This window comes from Hypanus sabinus, chromosome 5 (genome assembly GCF_030144855.1).
Source record: "Hypanus sabinus isolate sHypSab1 chromosome 5, sHypSab1.hap1, whole genome shotgun sequence".
In the NCBI taxonomy this organism is placed as follows: domain Eukaryota; kingdom Metazoa; phylum Chordata; class Chondrichthyes; order Myliobatiformes; family Dasyatidae; genus Hypanus; species Hypanus sabinus.
The window spans coordinates 167,965,533-167,989,201 of record NC_082710.1 but is presented as its reverse complement, the minus strand read 5'-3'; the positions used below and the strand labels follow the sequence as shown (position 1 = coordinate 167,989,201).

General features: G+C 50.8%; 1 protein-coding gene across 1 annotated transcript in view; it reads right to left on the bottom strand.

The window, feature by feature from the left end:
- Nucleotides 1-23,669, bottom strand: part of gabbr1b (gamma-aminobutyric acid (GABA) B receptor, 1b) — a 322,306-nt gene that overhangs the window by 60,921 nt on the left and 237,716 nt on the right. The window contains exons 9-11 of the mRNA XM_059969200.1: nucleotides 23,472-23,573; nucleotides 9,918-9,983; nucleotides 1,183-1,374 (exon numbers count right to left, since the gene is read on the bottom strand). Of these exons, the coding sequence (XP_059825183.1) occupies nucleotides 1,183-1,374; nucleotides 9,918-9,983; nucleotides 23,472-23,573 (360 nt within the window). The remainder of the gene's footprint in view (nucleotides 1-1,182; nucleotides 1,375-9,917; nucleotides 9,984-23,471; nucleotides 23,574-23,669) is intronic.

Below are 23,669 nucleotides of genomic sequence, written 5' to 3'. Positions count from 1 at the left end.
CCCCTAGTTTTTGCCATTTCTAACTTGGGAAAACTTTCTGGCTGTCCACTCTATCTACTTATCTTATACTCCTATACACCTCTATCAAATCATTTTGCACCTTCGTTCTTTGTATAAGGCGACCCTTCTCACTCTATTACACTCTACCGAACCAACATGTCTAGCCTCTCTTGACGGGACAACTCTCTCCACCCAGGAATTAGCTTGGAGTCTCACCTTTGACCATAAAACAGAGAAGCAGAATTAGGCCATTCAGCCCATTGAGTTTGCTCCACCATTCAACCATGACTTGTCAATCCCATTCTTCTGTCTTCTCTCCAGAATCTTTGATCAAGAGTATCTATATTAATTGATCAATACTAATCAAGAATATACCCAGTGATCTGTCTCCACAGTCATCTGCAGCAGTGAATTCCATAGGTACAGCACCCTTCTTGCTAATGAAATTCCTCCTCATCTCTGTTGTATTCTGAACCTGTGCCCTCTGATCCTAGACTCCCCTACTATGGGAAATATCATAAAACCAAAAGACCATAAGACATAGGAGCAGAATTTGGCCATCTGGCCCATCGAGTCTGCTCTACCATTCAATCACGGCTGATCCTTTATTCTATCTCCTCCTCAACCCCAGTTCCCAGCCTTCTCCCCGTAACTTTGATGCCATGTCTAATCAAGAACCTATCAATCTCTGCCTTAAATACACCCAAAAACCTGGCCAACACATGCATGTGGCAACAAATTTTACAAATTCACCACCCTTTGGTTAAAGAAATTTCTCAGCATCTCTGTTTTGAAAGGGCGCCCCTCTATCCAGAGGCTGTGTCCTCTTGTCCTAGACTCTCCCACCATGGGAAACATCCTTTCCACATCTCCTCTGTCTAGGCCTTTCAACATTCGAAAGGTTTCAATGAGATCCCCCCCCAATCCTTCTGAATTCCAGTGAGTACAGACCCAGAGCCATCAGATGTTCCTCGTATGATAACCCCTCCACACGTGAATATCCTCTCCACATCCACTCTATCCAGGCCTTTCAATATCTGATCGGTTTGCGTGAGATCCCCCTCTTTCTTCTAAGCTCCAGTGATTACAAGCCCAGACCAATCAAATGCTCCTCATAAGCTTCCCAGAATCATTCTCATGAACCTCCTCTTCCTCTGTCAGAGCCCCGCTCTGTGTGCTCACCATTTTGGATATGCCCCTGCTGTTGGTGGGATTCACCATGAGGATCTCGGTGGTGAGGTGGCCCTCCACTGCCTCCGTCATGTTCTGCACCGTGCAGTTGATGTTGTTGTCCTGGATCTTGAACCAATTGTCGGCGTACCAGCCGATGAGGAACCAGACATACTTCTTACCGTACAGCTTCTCTTTGAACACCTGAGGGAGAGGGAGTACAGGCACCAGTTGAGTGGCGGTAGCAGGGTGCAGTGGGGAGGGCAGCTGAGGATAAGGAGCAACACTTAAAAAGCTGGAGGAACTGTTGTTGGGTTGAATACACATTGGAGTTTTGTTCAGCATCTTTGGAAAGCTATCACAGCTTTCAGCGGTATCTGGACCATCTGGGAAAATGAGAAGTGGCATAAGACCACACTATTCACACATAGACTCACACATGGTGGCTTGGATAACAGACTACTTGACAGACAGACCTCAGTATGTGCGGTTGGGAGACTGTAGGTCTGACACGGTGGTCAGCAGCACAGGAGCGCCGCAGGGGACTGTGCTCTCTCCGGTCCTGTTCACCCTGTACACATCAGACTTCCAATACAACTCGGAGTCCTGCCACGTGCAGAAGTTCGCTGATGACACGGCCATAGTGGGGTGTGTCAGGAATGGTCAGGAGGAAGAGTATAGGAAACTGATACAGGACTTTGTGATATGGTGCAACTCAAACTACCTGCGTCTCAATATCACCTAGACCAAGGAGATGGTGGTGGACTTTAGGAGACCTAGGCCTCATATGGAGCCAGTGATCATTAATGGAGAATGTGTGGAGCAGGTTAAGACCTACAAGTATCTGGGAGTGCAGTTAGACGAGAAGATAGACTGGACTGCCAACACAGATGCCCTGTGCAGGAAAGCACAGAGTCGACTGTACTTCCTCAGAAGGCTGGCGTCATTCAATGTTTGTAGTGAGATGCTGAAGATGTTCTATCGGTCAGTTGTGGAGAGCGCCCTCTTCTTTGTGGTGGCGTGCTGGGGAGGCAGCATTAAGAAGAGGGTCGCCTCACGTCTTAATAAGCTGGTGAGGAAGGCGGGCTCTGTCGTGGGCACAGAATTGGAGAGTATGACATCGGTGGCAGAGCGGAGGGTGCTGAGTAGGCTACGGTCAATCATGGAAAACCCTGAACGTCCTCTGCACAGCACCATCCAGAGACAGAGAAGCAGCTTCAGCGGCAGGTTGCTGTCAATGCAATGCTCCTCAGACAGGATGAAGAGATCATTACTCCCCAACGCCATTCGGCTCGACAATTCAACCACCAGGGGCAAGACATCTTAAAGTGCCAGGGTTAGGACTGAGCTTAAATTACCACTCAATGCACTAAACTATTTAAGAACTTTTTAAAAGCTATTTATTAATGCTTTTTGGGAGGGTGATTTTAGATGCATATCATATTTATACTGAGTTAAATACTGTATGTAATTAGTTTTGCTACAATAAGTAGCAATAATAAAGAACGCCGCCTTAAGAAGCGGGCAGCTTCGTTTGCGGGCAGCGGAGTGAGCCCGGCGCAGAATGTAGGGCTTGGGCTCAGAGGGCTCAGGCGGAAGAGGGCACAGTAGGCTTATCTTTTAGTTCTTGTATTTTCAGTTATTTGGGAGGTATGAGTGTGAGGGCAGCTTGTTGTTCTCGGTGTCGGATGTGGGAGATCCTGGAGTCTCCGAGCCTCCCGGACGTCCACATCTGCGCCGGGTGCGCCGAACTGCAGCTCCTGAGGGACCGAGTTAGGGAACTGGAGCTGCAGCTCGATGACCTTCGCCTGGTCAGGGAGAGTGAGGAGGTGATAGAGAGGAGTTACAGCCAGGTGGTCACTCCGGGACCACGGGAGGCAGATAGGTGGGTTACAGTCAGGAAGGGGAAGAGGCAGGTACTAGAGAGTACCCCAGTGGCTGTACCCCTTGACAATAAGTACTCATGTTTGAGTACTGTTGGGGGGGACAGCCTACCTGGTGGGAGTGACAGTGGCCGAGCCTCCGGCACAGAGGACGGCCCTGTAGCTCAGAAGGGAGGGTTAGAAGAAAGAGGTCCATAGTAATAGGGGACTCAATAGTCAGGGGCTCAGACAGGCATTTCTGTGGAGGTGACCGGGAGTCCCAGATGGTAATTTGCCTCCCTGGTGCCAGGGTTCGGGACGTTTCTAATCGCGTCCAAGATATCCTGATGTGGGAGGGTGAAGAGCCAGAGGTCGTGGTACATGTAGGTACCAATGACATAGGAAGGAAAGGGGAAGAGGTCCTGAAACGAGAGTATAGGGAGTTAGGAAGGCAGTTAAGAAGAAGGACCGCAAAGGTAGTAATCTCGGGATTACTGCGTGTGCCACGCGACAGTGAGAGTAGGAATAAAATTAGGTGGAGGATGAATGCGTGGCTGTGGGATTGGAGCAGGGGGCAGGGATTCAAGTTTCTGGATCATTGGGACCTCTTCTGGGGCAGGAGTGACCTGTTCAAGAAGGACGGGTTACACTTGAATCGTGGGGGGACCAATATCCTAGCGGGGAGGTTTGCTAGGGCTACAGGGCGGACTTTAAACTAGTAAGATGGGGGGGGCGGGAGACTATTTGAGGAGACTATGGGAGAGGAGGTTAGTTCACCAGTGGAGCAAGTAAATAGACAGTGTGTGACGGAGGAAAGGCAGGTGATGGAGAAGGGATGCACTCAGCCTGAAGATGTAGGGGAGAAGAAAGAAAAGGATAATAAATTTGAATGCATTGTTAGGGATGGAAAGAGAGGAGGAGATGGAGAGTACCTTAAATGTATCTATTTTAATGCTAGGAGCATTGTAAGAAAGGTGGATGAGCTTAAAGCGTGGATTGATACCTGGAATTATGATGTTGTAGCTATTAGTGAAACATGGTTGCAGGAAGGGTGTGATTGGCAACTAAATATTCCTGGATTTAGTTGCTTCAGGTGTGATAGAGTAGGAGGGGCCAGAGGAGGAGGTGTTGCATTGCTTGTCCGAGAAAATCTTATGGCGGTGCTTTGGAAGGATAGATTAGAGAGCTCCTCTAGGGAGGCCATTTGGGTGGAATTGAAGAATGGGAAAGGTGCAGTAACACTGATAGGAGTGTATTATAGGCCACCTAATGGGGCATGTGAGTTGGAAGAGCAAATGTGTAAGGAGATAGCAGATATTTGTAGTAAACACAAGGTGGTGATTGTGGGAGATTTTAATTTTCCACACGTAGACTGGGAAGCTCATTCTGTAAAAGGGCTGGATGGTTTAGAGTTTGTGAAATGTGTGCAGGATAGTTTTTTGCAACAATACATAGAAGTACCAACTAGAGATGGGGCAGTGTTGGATCTCCTGTTAGGGAATGCGATAGGTCAGCTGACAGATGTATGTGTTGGGGAGCACTTCGGGTCCAGTGATCACAATAGCATTAGCTTCAATATAATTATGGAGAAAGACAGGACAGGACCTAGAGTTGAGATTTTTGATTGGAGAAAGGCTAACTTTGAGGGGATGCGAAGGGATTTAGGGAGAGTGGATTGGGTCAAGTTGTTTTATGGGAAGGATGTAATAGAGAAATGGAGGTCATTTAAGGGTGAAATTATGAGGGTACAGAATCTTTATGTTCCTGTTAGGGTGAAAGGAAAGGTTAAAGGTTTGAGAGTACCATGGTTTTCAAAGGATATTAGAAATTTGGTTCAGAAAAAGAGGGATGTCTACAATAGATATAGGCAGCATGGAGTAAAGGAATTGCTCGAGGAATATAAAGAATGTAAAAGGAATCTTAAGAAAGAGATTAGAAAAGCTAAAAGAAGATACGAGGTTGGTTTGGCAAATAAGGTGAAAGTAAATCCGAAAGGTTTCTACAGTTATATTAAAAGCAAGAGGATAGTGAGGGATTAAATTGGCCCCTTAGAGAATCAGAGTGGTCAGCTATGTGTGGAACCGAAGGAGATGGGAGAGATTTTGAATGATTTCTTCTCTTCGGTATTCACTAAGGAGAAGGATATTGAATTGTCTAAGGTGTGGGAAACAAGTAAGGAAGTTATGGAACCTATGACAATTAAAGAGGTGGAGGTACTGGCGCTTTTAAGAAATTTAAAAGTGGATAAATCTCCGGGTCCTGACAGTATATTCCCCAGGACCTTGAGGGAAGTTTGTGTAGAAATAGCAGGAGCTCTGACGGAGATCTTTAATATGTCATTAGAAACGGGGATTGTGCCGGAGGATTGGCATATTGCTCACGTGGTTCCATTGTTTAAAAAGGGTTCTAGAAGGAAGCCTAGCAATTATAGACCTGTCAGTTTGACATCAGTGGTGGGTAAATTAATGGAAAGTATTCTTAGAGATAGTATTTATAATTATCTGGATAGACGGGATCTGATTAGAAGTAGCCAGCATGGATTTGTGCGTGGAAGGTCATGTTTGACCTTATTGAATTTTTTGAAGAAGTTACGAGGAATGTTGACGAGGGTAAGGCAGTGGATGTAGTCTATATGGACTTCAGCAAAGCCTTTGACAAAGTTCCACATGGAAGGTTAGTTAAGAAGGTTCAGTTGTTAGGTATTAATGCTGGAGTAATAAAATGGATTCAACAGTGGCTAGATGGGAGATGCCAGAGAGTAGTGGTGGATAATTGTTTATCGGGATGGAGGCCGGTGACTAGCGGGGTGCCTCAGGGATCTGTTTTGGGCCCAATGTTGTTTGTAATATACATAAATGATCTGGATGATGGGGTGGTAAATTGGATTAGTAAGTATGCCGATGATACTAAGGTAGGAGGTGTTGTGTGTGGATAATGAGGTGGATTTTCAAAGCTTGCAGGGAGATTTATGCCGGTTAGAAGAATGGGCTGAATGTTGGCAGATGGAGTTTAATGCTGAGAAGTGTGAGGTTCTACATTTTGGCAGGAATAATCCAAATAGAACATACAGAGTAAATGGTAGGGCATTGAGGAATGCAGAGGAACAGAGAGATCTAGGAATAACTGTGCATAGTTCCCTGAAAGTGGAGTCTCATGTAGATAGGGTGGTGAAGAGGGCTTTTGGAACGCTGGCCTTTATAAATCAAAGCATTGAGTACAGAAGTTGGGATGTAATGCTAAAGTTGTACAAGGCATTGGTAAGGCCAAATTTGGAATATTGTGTGCAGTTCTGGTCACCGAATTATAGGAAAGATATCAATAAATTAGAGAGAGTGCAGAGACGATTTACTAGGATGTTACCTGGGTTTCAGCAATTAAGTTACAGAGAAAGGTTGAACAAGTTAGGTCTCTATTCATTGGAGCGTAGAAGGTTGAAGGGGGATTTGATCGAGGTATTTAAAATTTTGAGAGGGATAGACAGAGTTGACGTGAACAGGCTGTTTCCATTGAGAGTAGGGGAGATTCAAACTAGAGTACATGATTTGAGAGTTAGGGGGCAGAAGTTTAAGGGAAACACGAGGGGGTATTTCTTTACTCAAAGAGTGATAGCTGTGTGCAATGAGCTTCCTGTAGAAGTAGTAGAGGCTAGTTCAGTTGTGTCATTTAAGGTAAAATTGGATAGGTATATGGACAGGAAAGGAGTGGAGGGTTATGGGCTGAGTGCGGGTAGGTGGGACTAGGTGAGATTAAGGGTTCGGCACGGACTAGGAGGGCCAAGATGCCCTGTTTCCGTGCTATGATTGTTATATGGTTATATAAATGTATGGGACACGGAAAAATGTTGAATTTCCCCTTGGGGATGAATAAAGTATCTATCTATCTATCTAGGACCATAAGACATAGGAGCAGAATTAGACCATTCAGCCCATCGAGTCTGCTCCACCATTCAATCATGGCTGATCCCAGATCCCACTCAACCCCATATACCTGCCTTCTCGCCATATCCTTTGATGCCCTGACCAATCAGAAAATAATCAACTTCCACCTTAAATATACCCACCACAGTCTGTGGCACAGCATTCCACAGATACATTACTCTTTGGCTAAAAAAAAAATCGTCCTTACATCTGTTCGAAAAGGTTGCCCCTCAATTTTGAGATTGTGCCCTCTAGTTCTGGATACCCTCACCATCCTCTCCACATCCATCTTATCTAGTCCTTTCAACATTCGGTAGGTTTCAATGAGATCCCCACTCATTCTTCTAAATTCCAGTCACTACAGGCCCAAAACAGCCAAACTCTCCTCATATGTTAACCCCATTCGTTTCCAGAGTCATCCTCATTAACCTCCTCTGGACTCTCTCCAATGACAACACATCCCTTCTGAGATATGGGGCCCAAAACAGTTGACAAAACTCAAAGTGTGGACTGACTAGGGTCTTATAAAGGCTCGGCATTATCTCCATGTTTTTATATTCTATTCCCTTTGAAATAAATGCCAATATTGCATTTGCCTTCTTTACCACAGTCTCAACCTGTAAATTAACCTTCTGGGAGTCTTGCATGTGGACTCCTAAGTCTCTCTGCACCTCTGATGCTTGAACCTTCTCCTCATTTAGATAATAGTCTTCACTATTGTTCCTTTTACCAAAACGCATTATCATTCATTTCCCAACACTGTATTCCATCTGCCACTTTTTTGCCCATTCTTCCAATTTATCTAATTCCTGCTACAATCACATTGCTTCCTCAGCATTACCTACTCCCAACCTATCTTCATATAATCTGCAAATTTTGCCACAAAGCCATCAATTCCATTATCTAAATTATTGACAAACAATGTGAAAAGGAGTGGTCCCAATACTGATCCCTGGGGAACCCCACTAGTCACTGGCAGCAAACCAGAAAAGGCCCCCTTTCTTCCCACTTGCTGCCTCCTGCCTGTCAGACATTCAGCTATCCATGCCAGCATCTTCCCTGTAACACCATAGATTTTATCTTGTTAGGCAGCCTAATCAGCCTAATGTGGCACCTGATCAAATGCCTTCTGAAAATACAAGAAAATGACATCCACTGCCTCTCCTTTGCCCACCCTGCTTGTTACTTCCTTGAAGAACTCCAACAGATTTGTCAGGCAAGGTTTCCCTTTACAGAAACTATTATTTTACAGTTAATCTCTAAATACCTCAAAACATCCCAGCCACTGAGGTTAGGCTGACTGGCCTATAGTTTCCTTTCTTTTGCCTTCCTCCCTTCTTAAAGAGTGGAGTGACATTTGCAATCTCCCAGTCACCTGGGACCATGCCAGAATCAAGTGGCTCTTGAAAGATCATGACCAATGCATCCATTATCTCTTCAGCAACATCTCTCAAGACTCTGGGATATAGTCAATTTGGTCCAGGTGACTTACCCACCTTAAGACCTTTGAGCTTGCCCCGCACTTTTTCCTTTGTAATAGCAATGACACTCACTCCTGCTCCCTGACACTCTAGCACAATGCTAGTGAAGACAGATGCAAAGTACTCATTAAGTTCATCTGCCATTTCTTTGTCCCCCATTACTACCTCACCAGCATCATTTACCAGTGGTCCAATATCAACTTTCACCTCCCTCCCTTTTACTTTTTATATAACTGCTTTATGTCTTTGGCTAGTTTTATTGGATTTTAGAAGCTTCCTAATCATCCAGCTTCCCACACACTTTTGTTACTTTATATACCCTTTCCTTGGCTTTTATGCCGTCCTTAACTTCCTTTGTCAGCCATGGTTGCCTACCCCTGCCATTTGAGAACTTCTTCCGCTGTGGGACATATCTATCCTGTGCCTTGTGAACGATTCCCAAAAATCACAGACATCTCTGTTCTGCCGTCATCCCTGCCAGTATCCTCCTCCAATCCACCCAGGCAAGCTCCTCTCTCATGCCTCTGTAATTCCCTTCATTCCATTGCAATACTGATACATGTGACTTGTGGCAGATGGAATTTAATGCAAACAGAGAACAAATCAGGGTAGGACGTACACAGAGAATGGTAGGACACTAAGGAATATGATGGAACAGAGGGACCTGGAAATACAGATCATAATTCCTTGAAAGTGGTGTCACAGGCGGATAGGCCATAAAGAGTACTTCTGGCTCACTGGCCTTCATAAATCAGAGTATTGTGTGCAGGAGTTGGGATGCTATGTTGAATCTTTATAAGACCTGGTGAGGCAAAATTGAAGAGTACGGCAAGCAGTTCTGCTCACCACATACAAGAACGATTAAAAGAGTACAGAGAAAATTTACAAAGATGTGGCTGGTTTGTCGAGCACCTGAGGTATGGGAAAAGGTTGAATACGCTAAGACTTTATTCCCAGGAGCATTGGAGAATGAGGGGACATTTGATAGAGATATACAAAGTTAAGGGGGGCATAAACAGGGTAAATGTAAGCAGGCTTTTTCCATTGAGGGTGGGCGAGGCTAGAACTAGAAGTCATGGGTTAAGTGCGAAAAGTGAAATATTTAAAAGGAACCTGACGGGGAACTTCTTCACTCAGAGGGTGGTGAGAGTGTAGAATGAGCTACCAGCAGAAGTGGTGGATGCAGGTTTGACTTCAACATTTCAGAGAAGTTTGGATAAGTACGTGGATGGGAGGAAGTTTGGATAAGTACGTGTGGAGGGCTGTGATCCAGGGAGTCAGCAAAATAACAGTCCGACATAGGCTAAATGGGCCAAAGGGTCTCCTTCCATGCTGTAGTGCTCTCTAACAAAGAGCTGGAAACCAGAAGAACAATTAACCTGAGTGAGTCTATTGACTTCTCTTCCATACCTCACTTGTCTCCAGGGCAGAAGGGATGAGACAGGCGTTACAGTGATGTAACCTCCCTCAGCCCAAGGATCACGTACCTCACAGAAGACTTTCCTTGCCTCGGTTTCGTAGAATAATCCAACAATGATCCTAGCATCTTGTCTCTGCATGACAAAGAGAGGAAAGGTTTCCTGTCAGCTAGTACACTCATTCACAGTACAACACTCATACCATTCGCACGCACAAGAGATTCTGCAGATGCTGGAAATCTAGGGCAACACACACGAAACATTGGAGGAACCACAGGTCAGGCAGCATCTGTGGAGGGGAGTAAACAGTCAATATTTTGGCTGAAACCCTTCATCGGGACAGGAGGAAGAGGAGCAGAAGCCAGAATGTAAAGGTGGGGAGCAGGAGGGAGGGGAGCCAAGCTGGCAGGTGAGAGGTGAGACCGGGTGGGTGGGGGGGGGGTGATGTGAGAGGCTTGGAGGGTATAAGTGAAAGAGATAAAGAGCTGCAGGAGAAGGAATTTGATAGGAGAGAACAGTGAAATAAAGAGAAAGAGCAGGGGAACCAGAAACGGGGAGGAGTGGATGGTGGATATGCTGGACATCAGGGCAAAGGAGGAGAAGTGAGGGGGTAAGAGGGGTCACCAGAATGGGGAAAAACAAAAGGCAGGGGTCGAGGAGGGAACAGAGGTTAAGTGGTTAAAGAAATCGTTGTTCATGCCATCAGGGTTGGTATCACTTGGACTTCACTCAGTCTCAGTTCCTTAATCATAAACACAAGAGAGTTTGCAGATGCTGGAAATCTTGAGCAACACACACAAAATGCTGGGGGAGCTCAGCAGGTCAGGCAGCATCGATGGATGGAATAAACAACTATTGTTTTGGATCGGACCCTTCATCAGATATGAGCCAGGTAAATGTAATGAGGGGTCTTGGCCTGAAATGTCAACTGTTTATTCCCCTCCATAGATGCTGCCTAACTTGCTGAGTTCCCTTCACATTTTCTGCGGGTTTCCTTAATCTCCTTTTGAGTGTACTAACCTCTATACGAAGTGCTGGTTCAAGAAGGTAGCACCTACCATCAAAGATCCCCACCATGAGAGAGCCATGCCATTTCTCTCTGCTACCATCAAGCGGGAGACACAGAAGCCTGAAGTCCCACACCCCACCTGGTACAGTAAGGCCACTGTGCATGTGTATCAGATCTTGTAGAGCATGCAGGGGGTAAACACGATTAAATTACCCCAGATGGTAGCTCGAAACGTTGACTGTACCCTTTTCCTACATGCTGCCTGGACTGCTCAGTTCCTCCAGCATTTTGTGTGTGTTCCTCGAAGAACAGCCACGTGTGTCTGTGTCAGGTCCGGCCCAGAACTCAGGGGGTAAAGGGAGTGATTTACCCCAAGTGGTAAAGTACAGCCACATGTGTCTGTGCCAGGTCCTGTCCAACTGGTTCAGTACAGCCCAGGTGTGTCTGTGCCAGGTCCTGTCCAACTGGTACAGTACAGCTCAGGTGTGTCTGTGCCAGGTCCTGTTCAACTGGTTCAGTACAGCCTAGGTGTGTCTGTGCCAGGTCCTGTTCAACTGGTTCAGTACAGCCTAGGTGTGTCTGTGCCAGGTCCTGTCCAACTGGTACAGTACAGCTCAGGTGTGTCTGTGCCAGGTCCTGTTCAACTGGTTCAGTACAGCCCAAGTGTGTCTGTGCCAGGATCTGTCCAACTGGTACAGTACAGCTCAGGTGTGTCTGTGCCAGGTCCTGTTCAACTGGTTCAGTACAGCCCAAGTGTGTCTGTGCCAGGTCCTGTCCAACTGGTACAGTACAGCCCAGGTGTGTCTGTGCCAGGTCCTGTCCAACTGGTACAGTACAGCTCAGGTGTGTCTGTGCCAGGTCCTGTTCAACTGGTTCAGTACAGCCCAAGTGTGTCTGTGCCAGGTCCTGTCCAACTGGTACAGTACAGCTCAGGTGTGTCTGTGCCAGGTCCTGTTCAACTGGTTCAGTACAGCCTAGGTGTGTCTGTGCCAGGTCCTGTCCAACTGGTACAGTACAGCTCAGGTGTGTCTGTGCCAGGTCCTGTACAACTGGTTCAGTACAGCTCAGGTGTGTCTGTGCCAGGTCCTGTTCAACTGGTTCAGAACAGCTCAGGTGTGTCTGTGCCAGGTCCTGTCCAACTGGTACAGTATAGCCCAGGTGTGTCTGTGCCAGGTCCTGTCCAACTGGTTCAGTACAGCCCAAGTGTGTCTGTGCCAGGTCCTGTCCAACTGGTTCAGTACAGCTCAGGTGTGTCTGTGCCAGGTCCTGTCCAACTGGTACAGTACAGACCAGGTGTGTCTGTGCCAGGTCCTGTCCAACTGGTACAGTACAGCCCGGGTGTGTCTGTGCCAGGTCCTGTCCAACTGGTACAGTACAGCCTAGGTGTGTCTGTGCCAGGTCCTGTCCAACTGGTACAGTACAGACCAGGTGTGTCTATGCCAGGTCCTGTCCAACTGGTACAGTACAGCTCAGGTGTGTCTGTGCCAGGTCCTGTCCAACTGGTACAGTACAGCCCAGGTGTGTCTGTGCCAGGTCCTGTTCAACTGGTACAGTACAGCCCAGGTGTGTCTGTGCCAGGTCCTGTCCAACTGGTACAGTATAGCCCAGGTGTGTCTGTGCCAGGTCCTGTCCAACTGGTTCAGTACAGCCCAAGTGTGTCTGTGCCAGGTCCTGTCCAACTGGTTCAGTACAGCTCAGGTGTGTCTGTGCCAGGTCCTGTCCAACTGGTACAGTACAGACCAGGTGTGTCTGTGCCAGGTCCTGTCCAACTGGTACAGTACAGCCCGGGTGTGTCTGTGCCAGGTCTTGTCCAACTGGTTCAGTACAGCTCAGGTGTGTCTGTGCCAGGTCCTGTTCAACTGGTTCAGTACAGCCCAGGTGTGTCTGTGCCAGGTCCTGTTCAACTGGTACAGTACAGCCCAGGTGTGTCTGTGCCAGGTCCTGTTCAACTGGTACAGTACAGACCAGGTGTGTCTATGCCAGGTTCTGTCCAACTGGTACAGTACAGACCAGGTGTGTCTATGCCAGGTTCTGTCCTACTGGTACAGTACAGACCAGGTGTGTCTATGCCAGGTACTGTCCAACTGGTACAGTACAGACCAGGTATGTCTATGCCAGGTCCTGTCCAACTGGTTCAGTACAGCCCAGGTGTGTCTGTGCCAGGTCCTGTTCAACTGGTACAGTACAGACCAGGTGTGTCTATGCCAGGTTCTGTCCAACTGGTACAGTACAGACCAGGTGTGTCTATGCCAGGTCCAGTCCAACTGGTTCAGTACAGCCCAGGTGTGTCTGTGCCAGGTCCTGTTCAACTGGTTCAGTACAGCCCAGGTGTGTCTGTGCCAGGTCCTGTTCAACTGGTTCAGTACAGCCCAAGTGTGTCTGTGCCAAGTCCTGTTCAACTGGTACAGTACAGACCAGGTGTGTCTATGCCAGGTCCTGTCCAACTGGTACAGTACAGCCCAGGTGTGTCTGTGCCAGGTCCTGTTCAACTGGTTCAGTACAGCCCAAGTGTGTCTGTGCCAGGTCCTGTCCAACTGGTACAGTACAGCCCAGGTGTGTCTGTGCCAGGTCCTGTTCAACTGGTTCAGTACAGCTCAGGTGTGTCTGTTCCAGGTCCTGTCCAACTGGTTCAGTACAGCCCAGGTGTGTCTGTGCCAGGTCCTGTCCAACTGGTTCAGTACAGCCTAGGTGTGTCTGTGCCAGGTCCTGTCCAACTGGTACAGTACAGCTCAGGTGTGTCTGTGCCAGGTCCTGTACAACTGGTTCAGTACAGCTCAGGTGTGTCTGTGCCAGGTCCTGTTCAACTGGTTCAGAACAGCTCAGGTGTGTCTGTGCCAGGTCCTGTCCAACTGGTACAGTATAGCCCAGGTGTGTCTGTGCCAGGTCCTGTCCAACTGGTTCAGTACAGCCCAAGTGTGTCTGTGCCAGGTCCTGTCCAACTGGTTCAGTACAGCTCAGGTGTGTCTGTGCCAGGTCCTGTCCAACTGGTTCAGTACAGACCAGGTGTGTCTGTGCCAGGTCCTGTCCAACTGGTACAGTACAGCCCAAGTGTGTCTGTGCCAGGTCCTGTCCAACTGGTACAGTACAGACCAGGTGTGTCTGTGCCAGGTCCTGTCCAACTGGTACAGTACAGCCTAGGTGTGTCTGTGCCAGGTCCTGTCCAACTGGTACAGTACAGACCAGGTGTGTCTATGCCAGGTCCTGTCCAACTGGTACAGTACAGCTCAGGTGTGTCTGTGCCAGGTCCTGTCCAACTGGTACAGTACAGCCCAGGTGTGTCTGTGCCAGGTCCTGTTCAACTGGTACAGTACAGCCCAGGTGTGTCTGTGCCAGGTCCTGTCCAACTGGTACAGTATAGCCCAGGTGTGTCTGTGCCAGGTCCTGTCCAACTGGTTCAGTACAGCCCAAGTGTGTCTGTGCCAGGTCCTGTCCAACTGGTTCAGTACAGCTCAGGTGTGTCTGTGCCAGGTCCTGTCCAACTGGTACAGTACAGACCAGGTGTGTCTGTGCCAGGTCCTGACCAACTGGTACAGTACAGCCCGGGTGTGTCTGTGCCAGGTCTTGTCCAACTGGTTCAGTACAGCTCAGGTGTGTCTGTGCCAGGTCCTGTTCAACTGGTTCAGTACAGCCCAGGTGTGTCTGTGCCAGGTCCTGTCCAACTGGTACAGTACAGCCCAAGTGTGTCTGTGCCAGGTCCTGTCCAACTGGTACAGTACAGCCCAGGTGTGTCTATGCCAGGTCCTGTCCAACTGGTACAGTACAGACCAGGTGTGTCTGTGCCAGGTCCTGTCCAACTGGTACAGTACAGCCTAGGTGTGTCTGTGCCAGGTCCTGTCCAACTGGTACAGTACAGACCAGGTGTGTCTATGCCAGGTCCTGTCCAACTGGTACAGTACAGCTCAGGTGTGTCTGTGCCAGGTCCTGTCCAACTGGTACAGTACAGCCCAGGTGTGTCTGTGCCAGGTCCTGTTCAACTGGTACAGTACAGCCCAGGTGTGTCTGTGCCAGGTCCTGTCCAACTGGTACAGTATAGCCCAGGTGTGTCTGTGCCAGGTCCTGTCCAACTGGTTCAGTACAGCCCAAGTGTGTCTGTGCCAGGTCCTGTCCAACTGGTTCAGTACAGCTCAGGTGTGTCTGTGCCAGGTCCTGTCCAACTGGTACAGTACAGACCAGGTGTGTCTGTGCCAGGTCCTGTCCAACTGGTACAGTACAGCCCGGGTGTGTCTGTGCCAGGTCTTGTCCAACTGGTTCAGTACAGCTCAGGTGTGTCTGTGCCAGGTCCTGTTCAACTGGTTCAGTACAGCCCAGGTGTGTCTGTGCCAGGTCCTGTTCAACTGGTACAGTACAGCCCAGGTGTGTCTGTGCCAGGTCCTGTTCAACTGGTACAGTACAGACCAGGTGTGTCTATGCCAGGTTCTGTCCAACTGGTACAGGACAGACCAGGTGTGTCTATGCCAGGTTCTGTCCTACTGGTACAGTACAGACCAGGTGTGTCTATGCCAGGTACTGTCCAACTGGTACAGTACAGACCAGGTATGTCTATGCCAGGTCCTGTCCAACTGGTTCAGTACAGCCCAGGTGTGTCTGTGCCAGGTCCTGTTCAACTGGTACAGTACAGACCAGGTGTGTCTATGCCAGGTTCTGTCCAACTGGTACAGTACAGCCTAGGTGTGTCTGTGCCAGGTCCTGTCCAACTGGTTCAGTACAGCTCAGGTGTGTCTGTGCCAGGTTCTGTCCAACTGGTACAGTACAGCCTAGGTGTGTCTGTGCCAGGTCCTGTCCAACTGGTTCAGTACAGACCAGGTGTGTCTGTGCCAGGTCCTGTCCAACTGGTTCAGTACAGACCAGGTGTGTCTATGCCAGGTCCAGTCCAACTGGTTCAGTACAGCCCAGGTGTGTCTGTGCCAGGTCCTGTTCAACTGGTTCAGTACAGCCCAGGTGTGTCTGTGCCAGGTCCTGTTCAACTGGTTCAGTACAGCCCAAGTGTGTCTGTGCCAAGTCCTGTTCAACTGGTACAGTACAGACCAGGTGTGTCTATGCCAGGTCCTGTCCAACTGGTACAGTACAGCCCAGGTGTGTCTGTGCCAGGTCCTGTTCAACTGGTTCAGTACAGCCCAAGTGTGTCTGTGCCAGGTCCTGTCCAACTGGTACAGTACAGCCCAGGTGTGTCTGTGCCAGGTCCTGTTCAACTGGTTCAGTACAGCTCAGGTGTGTCTGTTCCAGGTCCTGTCCAACTGGTTCAGTACAGCCCAGGTGTGTCTGTGCCAGGTCCTGTCCAACTGGTTCAGTACAGCCTAGGTGTGTCTGTGCCAGGTCCTGTCCAACTGGTACAGTACAGCTCAGGTGTGTCTGTGCCAGGTCCTGTACAACTGGTTCAGTACAGCTCAGGTGTGTCTGTGCCAGGTCCTGTTCAACTGGTTCAGAACAGCTCAGGTGTGTCTGTGCCAGGTCCTGTCCAACTGGTACAGTATAGCCCAGGTGTGTCTGTGCCAGGTCCTGTCCAACTGGTTCAGTACAGCCCAAGTGTGTCTGTGCCAGGTCCTGTCCAACTGGTTCAGTACAGCTCAGGTGTGTCTGTGCCAGGTCCTGTCCAACTGGTACAGTACAGACCAGGTGTGTCTGTGCCAGGTCCTGTTCAACTGGTACAGTACAGCCCAAGTGTGTCTGTGCCAGGTCCTGTCCAACTGGTACAGTACAGACCAGGTGTGTCTGTGCCAGGTCCTGTCCAACTGGTACAGTACAGCCTAGGTGTGTCTGTGCCAGGTCCTGTCCAACTGGTACAGTACAGACCAGGTGTGTCTATGCCAGGTCCTGTCCAACTGGTACAGTACAGCTCAGGTGTGTCTGTGCCAGGTCCTGTCCAACTGGTACAGTACAGCCCAGGTGTGTCTGTGCCAGGTCCTGTTCAACTGGTACAGTACAGCCCAGGTGTGTCTGTGCCAGGTCCTGTCCAACTGGTACAGTATAGCCCAGGTGTGTCTGTGCCAGGTCCTGTCCAACTGGTTCAGTACAGCCCAAGTGTGTCTGTGCCAGGTCCTGTCCAACTGGTTCAGTACAGCTCAGGTGTGTCTGTGCCAGGTCCTGTCCAACTGGTACAGTACAGACCAGGTGTGTCTGTGCCAGGTCCTGTCCAACTGGTTCAGTACAGCCCAGGTGTGTCTGTGCCAGGTCCTGTCCAACTGGTTCAGTACAGCCCAGGTGTGTCTGTGCCAGGTCCTGTCCAACTGGTTCAGTACAGCTCAGGTGTGTCTGTGCCAGGTCCTGTCCAACTGGTACAGTACAGCCCGGGTGTGTCTGTGCCAGGTCTTGTCCAACTGGTTCAGTACAGCTCAGGTGTGTCTGTGCCAGGTCCTGTTCAACTGGTTCAGTACAGCCCAGGTGTGTCTGTGCCAGGTCCTGTTCAACTGGTACAGTACAGCCCAGGTGTGTCTGTGCCAGGTCCTGTTCAACTGGTACAGTACAGACCAGGTGTGTTTATGCCAGGTTCTGTCCAACTGGTACAGTACAGACCAGGTGTGTCTATGCCAGGTTCTGTCCAACTGGTACAGTACAGACCAGGTGTGTCTATGCCAGGTACTGTCCAACTGGTACAGTACAGACCAGGTATGTCTATGCCAGGTCCTGTCCAACTGGTTCAGTACAGCCCAGGTGTGTCTGTGCCAGGTCCTGTTCAACTGGTACAGTACAGACCAGGTGTGTCTATGCCAGGTTCTGTCCAACTGGTACAGTACAGACCAGGTGTGTCTATGCCAGGTCCAGTCCAACTGGTTCAGTACAGCCCAGGTGTGTCTGTGCCAGGTCCTGTCCAACTGGTTCAGTACAGCCCAAGTGTGTCTGTGCCAGGTCCTGTCCAACTGGTTCAGTACAGCTCAGGTGTGTCTGTGCCAGGTCCTGTCCAACTGGTACAGTACAGACCAGGTGTGTCTGTGCCAGGTCCTGTCCAACTGGTACAGTACAGCCCAAGTGTGTCTGTGCCAGGTCCTGTCCAACTGGTACAGTACAGACCAGGTGTGTCTGTGCCAGGTCCTGTCCAACTGGTACAGTACAGCCTAGGTGTGTCTGTGCCAGGTCCTGTCCAACTGGTACAGTACAGACCAGGTGTGTCTATGCCAGGTCCTGTCCAACTGGTACAGTACAGCTCAGGTGTGTCTGTGCCAGGTCCTGTCCAACTGGTACAGTACAGCCCAGGTGTGTCTGTGCCAGGTCCTGTTCAACTGGTACAGTACAGCCCAGGTGTGTCTGTGCCAGGTCCTGTCCAACTGGTACAGTATAGCCCAGGTGTGTCTGTGCCAGGTCCTGTCCAACTGGTTCAGTACAGCCCAAGTGTGTCTGTGCCAGGTCCTGTCCAACTGGTTCAGTACAGCTCAGGTGTGTCTGTGCCAGGTCCTGTCCAACTGGTACAGTACAGACCAGGTGTGTCTGTGCCAGGTCCTGTCCAACTGGTACAGTACAGCCCGGGTGTGTCTGTGCCAGGTCTTGTCCAACTGGTTCAGTACAGCTCAGGTGTGTCTGTGCCAGGTCCTGTTCAACTGGTTCAGTACAGCCCAGGTGTGTCTGTGCCAGGTCCTGTTCAACTGGTACAGTACAGCCCAGGTGTGTCTGTGCCAGGTCCTGTTCAACTGGTACAGTACAGACCAGGTGTGTCTATGCCAGGTTCTGTCCAACTGGTACAGTACAGACCAGGTGTGTCTATGCCAGGTACTGTCCAACTGGTACAGTACAGACCAGGTATGTCTATGCCAGGTCCTGTCCAACTGGTTCAGTACAGCCCAGGTGTGTCTGTGCCAGGTCCTGTTCAACTGGTACAGTACAGACCAGGTGTGTCTATGCCAGGTTCTGTCCAACTGGTACAGTACAGACCAGGTGTGTCTATGCCAGGTCCAGTCCAACTGGTTCAGTACAGCCCAGGTGTGTCTGTGCCAGGTCCTGTTCAACTGGTTCAGTACAGCCCAGGTGTGTCTGTGCCAGGTCCTGTTCAACTGGTTCAGTACAGCCCAAGTGTGTCTGTGCCAAGTCCTGTTCAACTGGTACAGTACAGACCAGGTGTGTCTGTGCCAGGTCCTGTCCAACTGGTACAGTACAGCCCACGTGTGTCTGTGCCAGGTCCTGTCCAACTGGTACAGTACAGCCCAGGTGTGTCTGTGCCAGGTCCTGTCCAACTGGTACAGTACAGCCCAGGTGTGTCTGTGCCAGGTCCTGTCCAACTGGTTCAGTACTGCCCACGTGTGTCTGTGCCAGGTCCTGTCCAACTGGTTCAGTACAGCCTAGGTGTGTCTGTGCCAGGTCCTGTCCAACTGGTACAGTACAGCCCAGGTGTGTCTATGCCAGGTCCTGTCCAACTGGTACAGTACAGACCAGGTGTGTCTGTGCCAGGTCCTGTCCAACTGGTTCAGTACAGCCCAGGTGTGTCTGTGCCAGGTCCTGTCCAACTGGTTCAGTACAGCCCAGGTGTGTCTGTGCCAGGTCCTGTCCAACTGGTACAGTACAGCCCAGGTGTGTCTGTGCCAGGTCCTGTCCAACTGGTACAGTACAGCCCAGGTGTGTCTGTGCCAGGTCCTGTTCAACTGGTACAGTACAGCCCAGGTGTGTCTGTGCCAGGTCCTGTCCAACTGGTTCAGTACAGCCCAGGTGTGTCTGTGCCAGGTCCTGTTCAACTGGTACAGTACAGACCAGGTGTGTCTGTGCCAGGTCCTGTCCAACTGGTACAGTACAGCCCACGTGTGTCTGTGCCAGGTCCTGTCCAACTGGTACAGTACAGCTCAGGTGTGTCTGTGCCAGGTCCTGTCCAACTGGTTCAGTACTGCCCAGGTGTGTCTGTGCCAGGTCCTGTCCAACTGGTACAGTACAGCCCAGGTGTGTCTGTGCCAGGTCCTGTCCAACTGGTTCAGTACAGCCCAGGTGTGACTGTGCCAGGTCCTGTCCGACTGGTACAGTACAGCCCAGGTGTGTCTGTGCCAGGTCCTGTCCAACTGGTTCAGTACAGCTCAGGTGTGTCTGTGCCAGGTCCTGTCCAACTGGTACAGTACAGACCAGGTGTGTCTGTGCCAGGTCCTGTCCAACTGGTTCAGTACAGCCTAGGTGTGTCTGTGCCAGGTCCTGTCCAACTGGTTCAGTACAGACCAGGTGTGTCTGTGCCAGGTCCTGTCCAACTGGTACAGTACAGACCAGGTGTGTCTGTGCCAGGTCCTGTCCAACTGGTTCAGTACAGACCAGGTGTGTCTGTGCCAGGTCCTGTCCAACTGGTACAGTACAGCCCACGTGTGTCTGTGCCAGGTCCTGTCCAACTGGTACAGTACAGCCCAGGTGTGTCTGTGCCAGGTCCTGTCCAACTGGTACAGTACAGCCCAGGTGTGTCTGTGCCAGGTCCTGTCCAACTGGTACAGTACAGCCCACGTGTGTCTGTGCCAGGTCCTGTTCAACTGGTACAGTACAGCTCAGGTGTGTCTGTGCCAGGTCCTGTCCAACTGGTACAGTACAGCCCACCTGTGTCTGTGCCAGGTCCTGTCCAACTGGTACAGTACAGCCCACGTGTGTCTGTGCCAGGTCCTGTTCAACTGGTACAGTACAGCCCAGGTGTGTCTGTGCCAGGTCCTGTCCAACTGGTACAGTACAGCCCAGGTGTGTCTGTGCCAGGTCCTGTCCAACTGGTACAGTACAGCCCAGGTGTGTCTGTGCCAGGTCCTGTCCAACTGGTTCAGTACAGCCCAGGTGTGTCTGTGCCAGGTCCTGTCCAACTGGTACAGTGCAGCTCAGGTGTGTCTGTGCCAGGTCCTGTTCAACTGGTTCAGTACAGCTCAGGTGTGTCTGTTCCAGGTCCTGTCCAACTGGTTCAGTACAGCCCAGGTGTGTCTGTGCCAGGTCCTGTCCAACTGGTTCAGTACAGCCCAGGTGTGTCTGTGCCAGGTCCTGTCCAACTGGTACAGTACAGACCAGGTGTGTCTGTGCCAGGTCCTGTCCAACTGGTTCAGTACAGCCTAGGTGTGTCTGTGCCAGGTCCTGTCCAACTGGTTCAGTAAAGACCAGGTGTGTCTGTGCCAGGTCCTGTCCAACTGGTACAGTACAGACCAGGTGTGTCTGTGCCAGGTCCTGTCCAACTGGTTCAGTACAGACCAGGTGTGTCTGTGCCAGGTCCTGTCCAACTGGTACAGTACAGACCAGGTGTGTCTGTGCCAGGTCCTGTCCAACTGGTACAGTACAGCCCAGGTGTGTCTGTGCCAGGTCCTGTCCAACTGGTACAGTACAGCCCACGTGTGTCTGTGCCAGGTCCTGTCCAACTGGTACAGTACAGCCCAGGTGTGTCTGTGCCAGGTCCTGTTCAACTGGTACAGTACAGCCCAGGTGTGTCTGTGCCAGGTCCTGTCCAACTGGTTCAGTACTGCCCACGTGTGTCTGTGCCAGGTCCTGTCCAACTGGTACAGTACAGCCCAGGTGTGTCTGTGCCAGGTCCTGTTCAACTGGTACAGTACAGCCCAGGTGTGTCTGTGCCAGGTCCTGTCCAACTGGTTCAGTACAGCCCAGGTGTGTCTGTGCCAGGTCCTGTTCAACTGGTACAGTACAGACCAGGTGTGTCTGTGCCAGGTCCTGTCCAACTGGTACAGTACAGCCCAGGTGTGTCTGTGCCAGGTCCTGTCCAACTGGTACAGTACAGCCCAGGTGTGTCTGTGCCAGGTCCTGTCCAACTGGTACAGTACAGCCCACGTGTGTCTGTGCCAGGTCCTGTCCAACTGGTTCAGTACAGCTCAGGTGTGTCTGTGCCAGGTCCTGTCCAACTGGTACAGTACAGACCAGGTGTGTCTGTGCCAGGTCCTGTCCAACTGGTACAGTACAGCCCAGGTGTGTCTGTGCCAGGTCCTGTCCAACTGGTACAGTACAGCCCACGTGTGTCTGTGCCAGGTCCTGTCCAACTGGTACAGTACAGCCCAGGTGTGTCTGTGCCAGGTCCTGTTCAACTGGTACAGTACAGCCCAGGTGTGTCTGTGCCAGGTCCTGTCCAACTGGTTCAGTACTGCCCACGTGTGTCTGTGCCAGGTCCTGTCCAACTGGTTCAGTACAGCCTAGGTGTGTCTGTGCCAGGTCCTGTCCAACTGGTACAGTACAGCCCAGGTGTGTCTATGCCAGGTCCTGTCCAACTGGTACAGTACAGACCAGGTGTGTCTGTGCCAGGTCCTGTCCAACTGGTTCAGTACAGCCCAGGTGTGTCTGTGCCAGGTCCTGTCCAACTGGTTCAGTACAGCCCAGGTGTGTCTGTGCCAGGTCCTGTCCAACTGGTACAGTACAGCCCAGGTGTGTCTGTGCCAGGTCCTGTCCAACTGGTACAGTACAGCCCAGGTGTGTCTGTGCCAGGTCCTGTTCAACTGGTACAGTACAGCCCAGGTGTGTCTGTGCCAGGTCCTGTCCAACTGGTTCAGTACAGCCCAGGTGTGTCTGTGCCAGGTCCTGTTCAACTGGTACAGTACAGACCAGGTGTGTCTGTGCCAGGTCCTGTCCAACTGGTACAGTACAGCCCAGGTGTGTCTGTGCCAGGTCTTGTCCAACTGGTACAGTACAGCCCAGGTGTGTCTGTGCCAGGTCCTGTCCAACTGGTACAGTACAGCCCACGTGTGTCTGTGCCAGGTCCTGTCCAACTGGTTCAGTACAGCTCAGGTGTGTCTGTGCCAGGTCCTGTTCAACTGGTTCAGTACAGCCCAGGTGTGTCTGTGCCAGGTCCTGTCCAACTGGTACAGTACAGCTCAGGTGTGTCTGTGCCAGGTCCTGTCCAACTGGTACAGTACAGTTCAGGTGTGTCTGTGCCAGGTCCTGTTCAACTGGTTCAGTACAGCCCAAGTGTGTCTGTGCCAGGTCCTGTCCAACTGGTACAGTACAGCCCAGGTGTGTCTGTGCCAGGTCCTGTCCAACTGGTACAGTACAGCTCAGGTGTGTCTGTGCCAGGTCCTGTCCAACTGGTACAGTACAGCCCAGGTGTGTCTGTGCCAGGTCCTGTCCAACTGGTTCAGTACAGCCCAAGTGTGTCTGTGCCAGGTCCTGTTCAACTGGTACAGTACAGCCCAGGTGTGTCTATGCCAGGTCCTGTCCAACTGGTTCAGTACAGCCCAGGTGTGTCTGTGCCAGGTCCTGTCCAACTGGTACAGTACAGCCCACGTGTGTCTGTGCCAGGTCCTGTCCAACTGGTACAGTACAGCTCAGGTGTGTCTGTGCCAGGTCCTGTCCAACTGGTTCAGTACTGCCCAGGTGTGTCTGTGCCAGGTCCTGTCCAACTGGTACAGTACAGCCCAGGTGTGTCTGTGCCAGGTCCTGTCCAACTGGTTCAGTACAGCCCAGGTGTGACTGTGCCAGGTCCTGTCCGACTGGTACAGTACAGCCCAGGTGTGTCTGTGCCAGGTCCTGTCCAACTGGTTCAGTACAGCCTAGGTGTGTCTGTGCCAGGTCTTGTTCAGGACATGGGGTAAAGAGGAATAATTTAACCCAACCAGTGCATACAGTTCAGGCATGTCTGTGTCGGGTCCTGCACTGGCAGGGGGTAGAAGAGAGTGAGTGAGCCCATTTATGGCGCTGGTGTGTCTGTGTCAGGTCCCATCCGAGGACGCGGGGCACGGTGAAGAGGAAGGTGAGGTTACCTTGAGGTTTTTCACTGCCACGCCCGGATCCGTCAGGAAGCTCTGCCGGACACTGATCTCAATCCCAGCCTCCTTCACCCGCTGCTCCAGGTCGTCCAGAGTCTGGTTGGGGGGGTGGGGCGAGGTGGGTAAGGGAAAGAAGATCAATGACTGCAGGTGTGTGTGGCTGGATACTGAGCTCCCGACCGAATCAGCTGT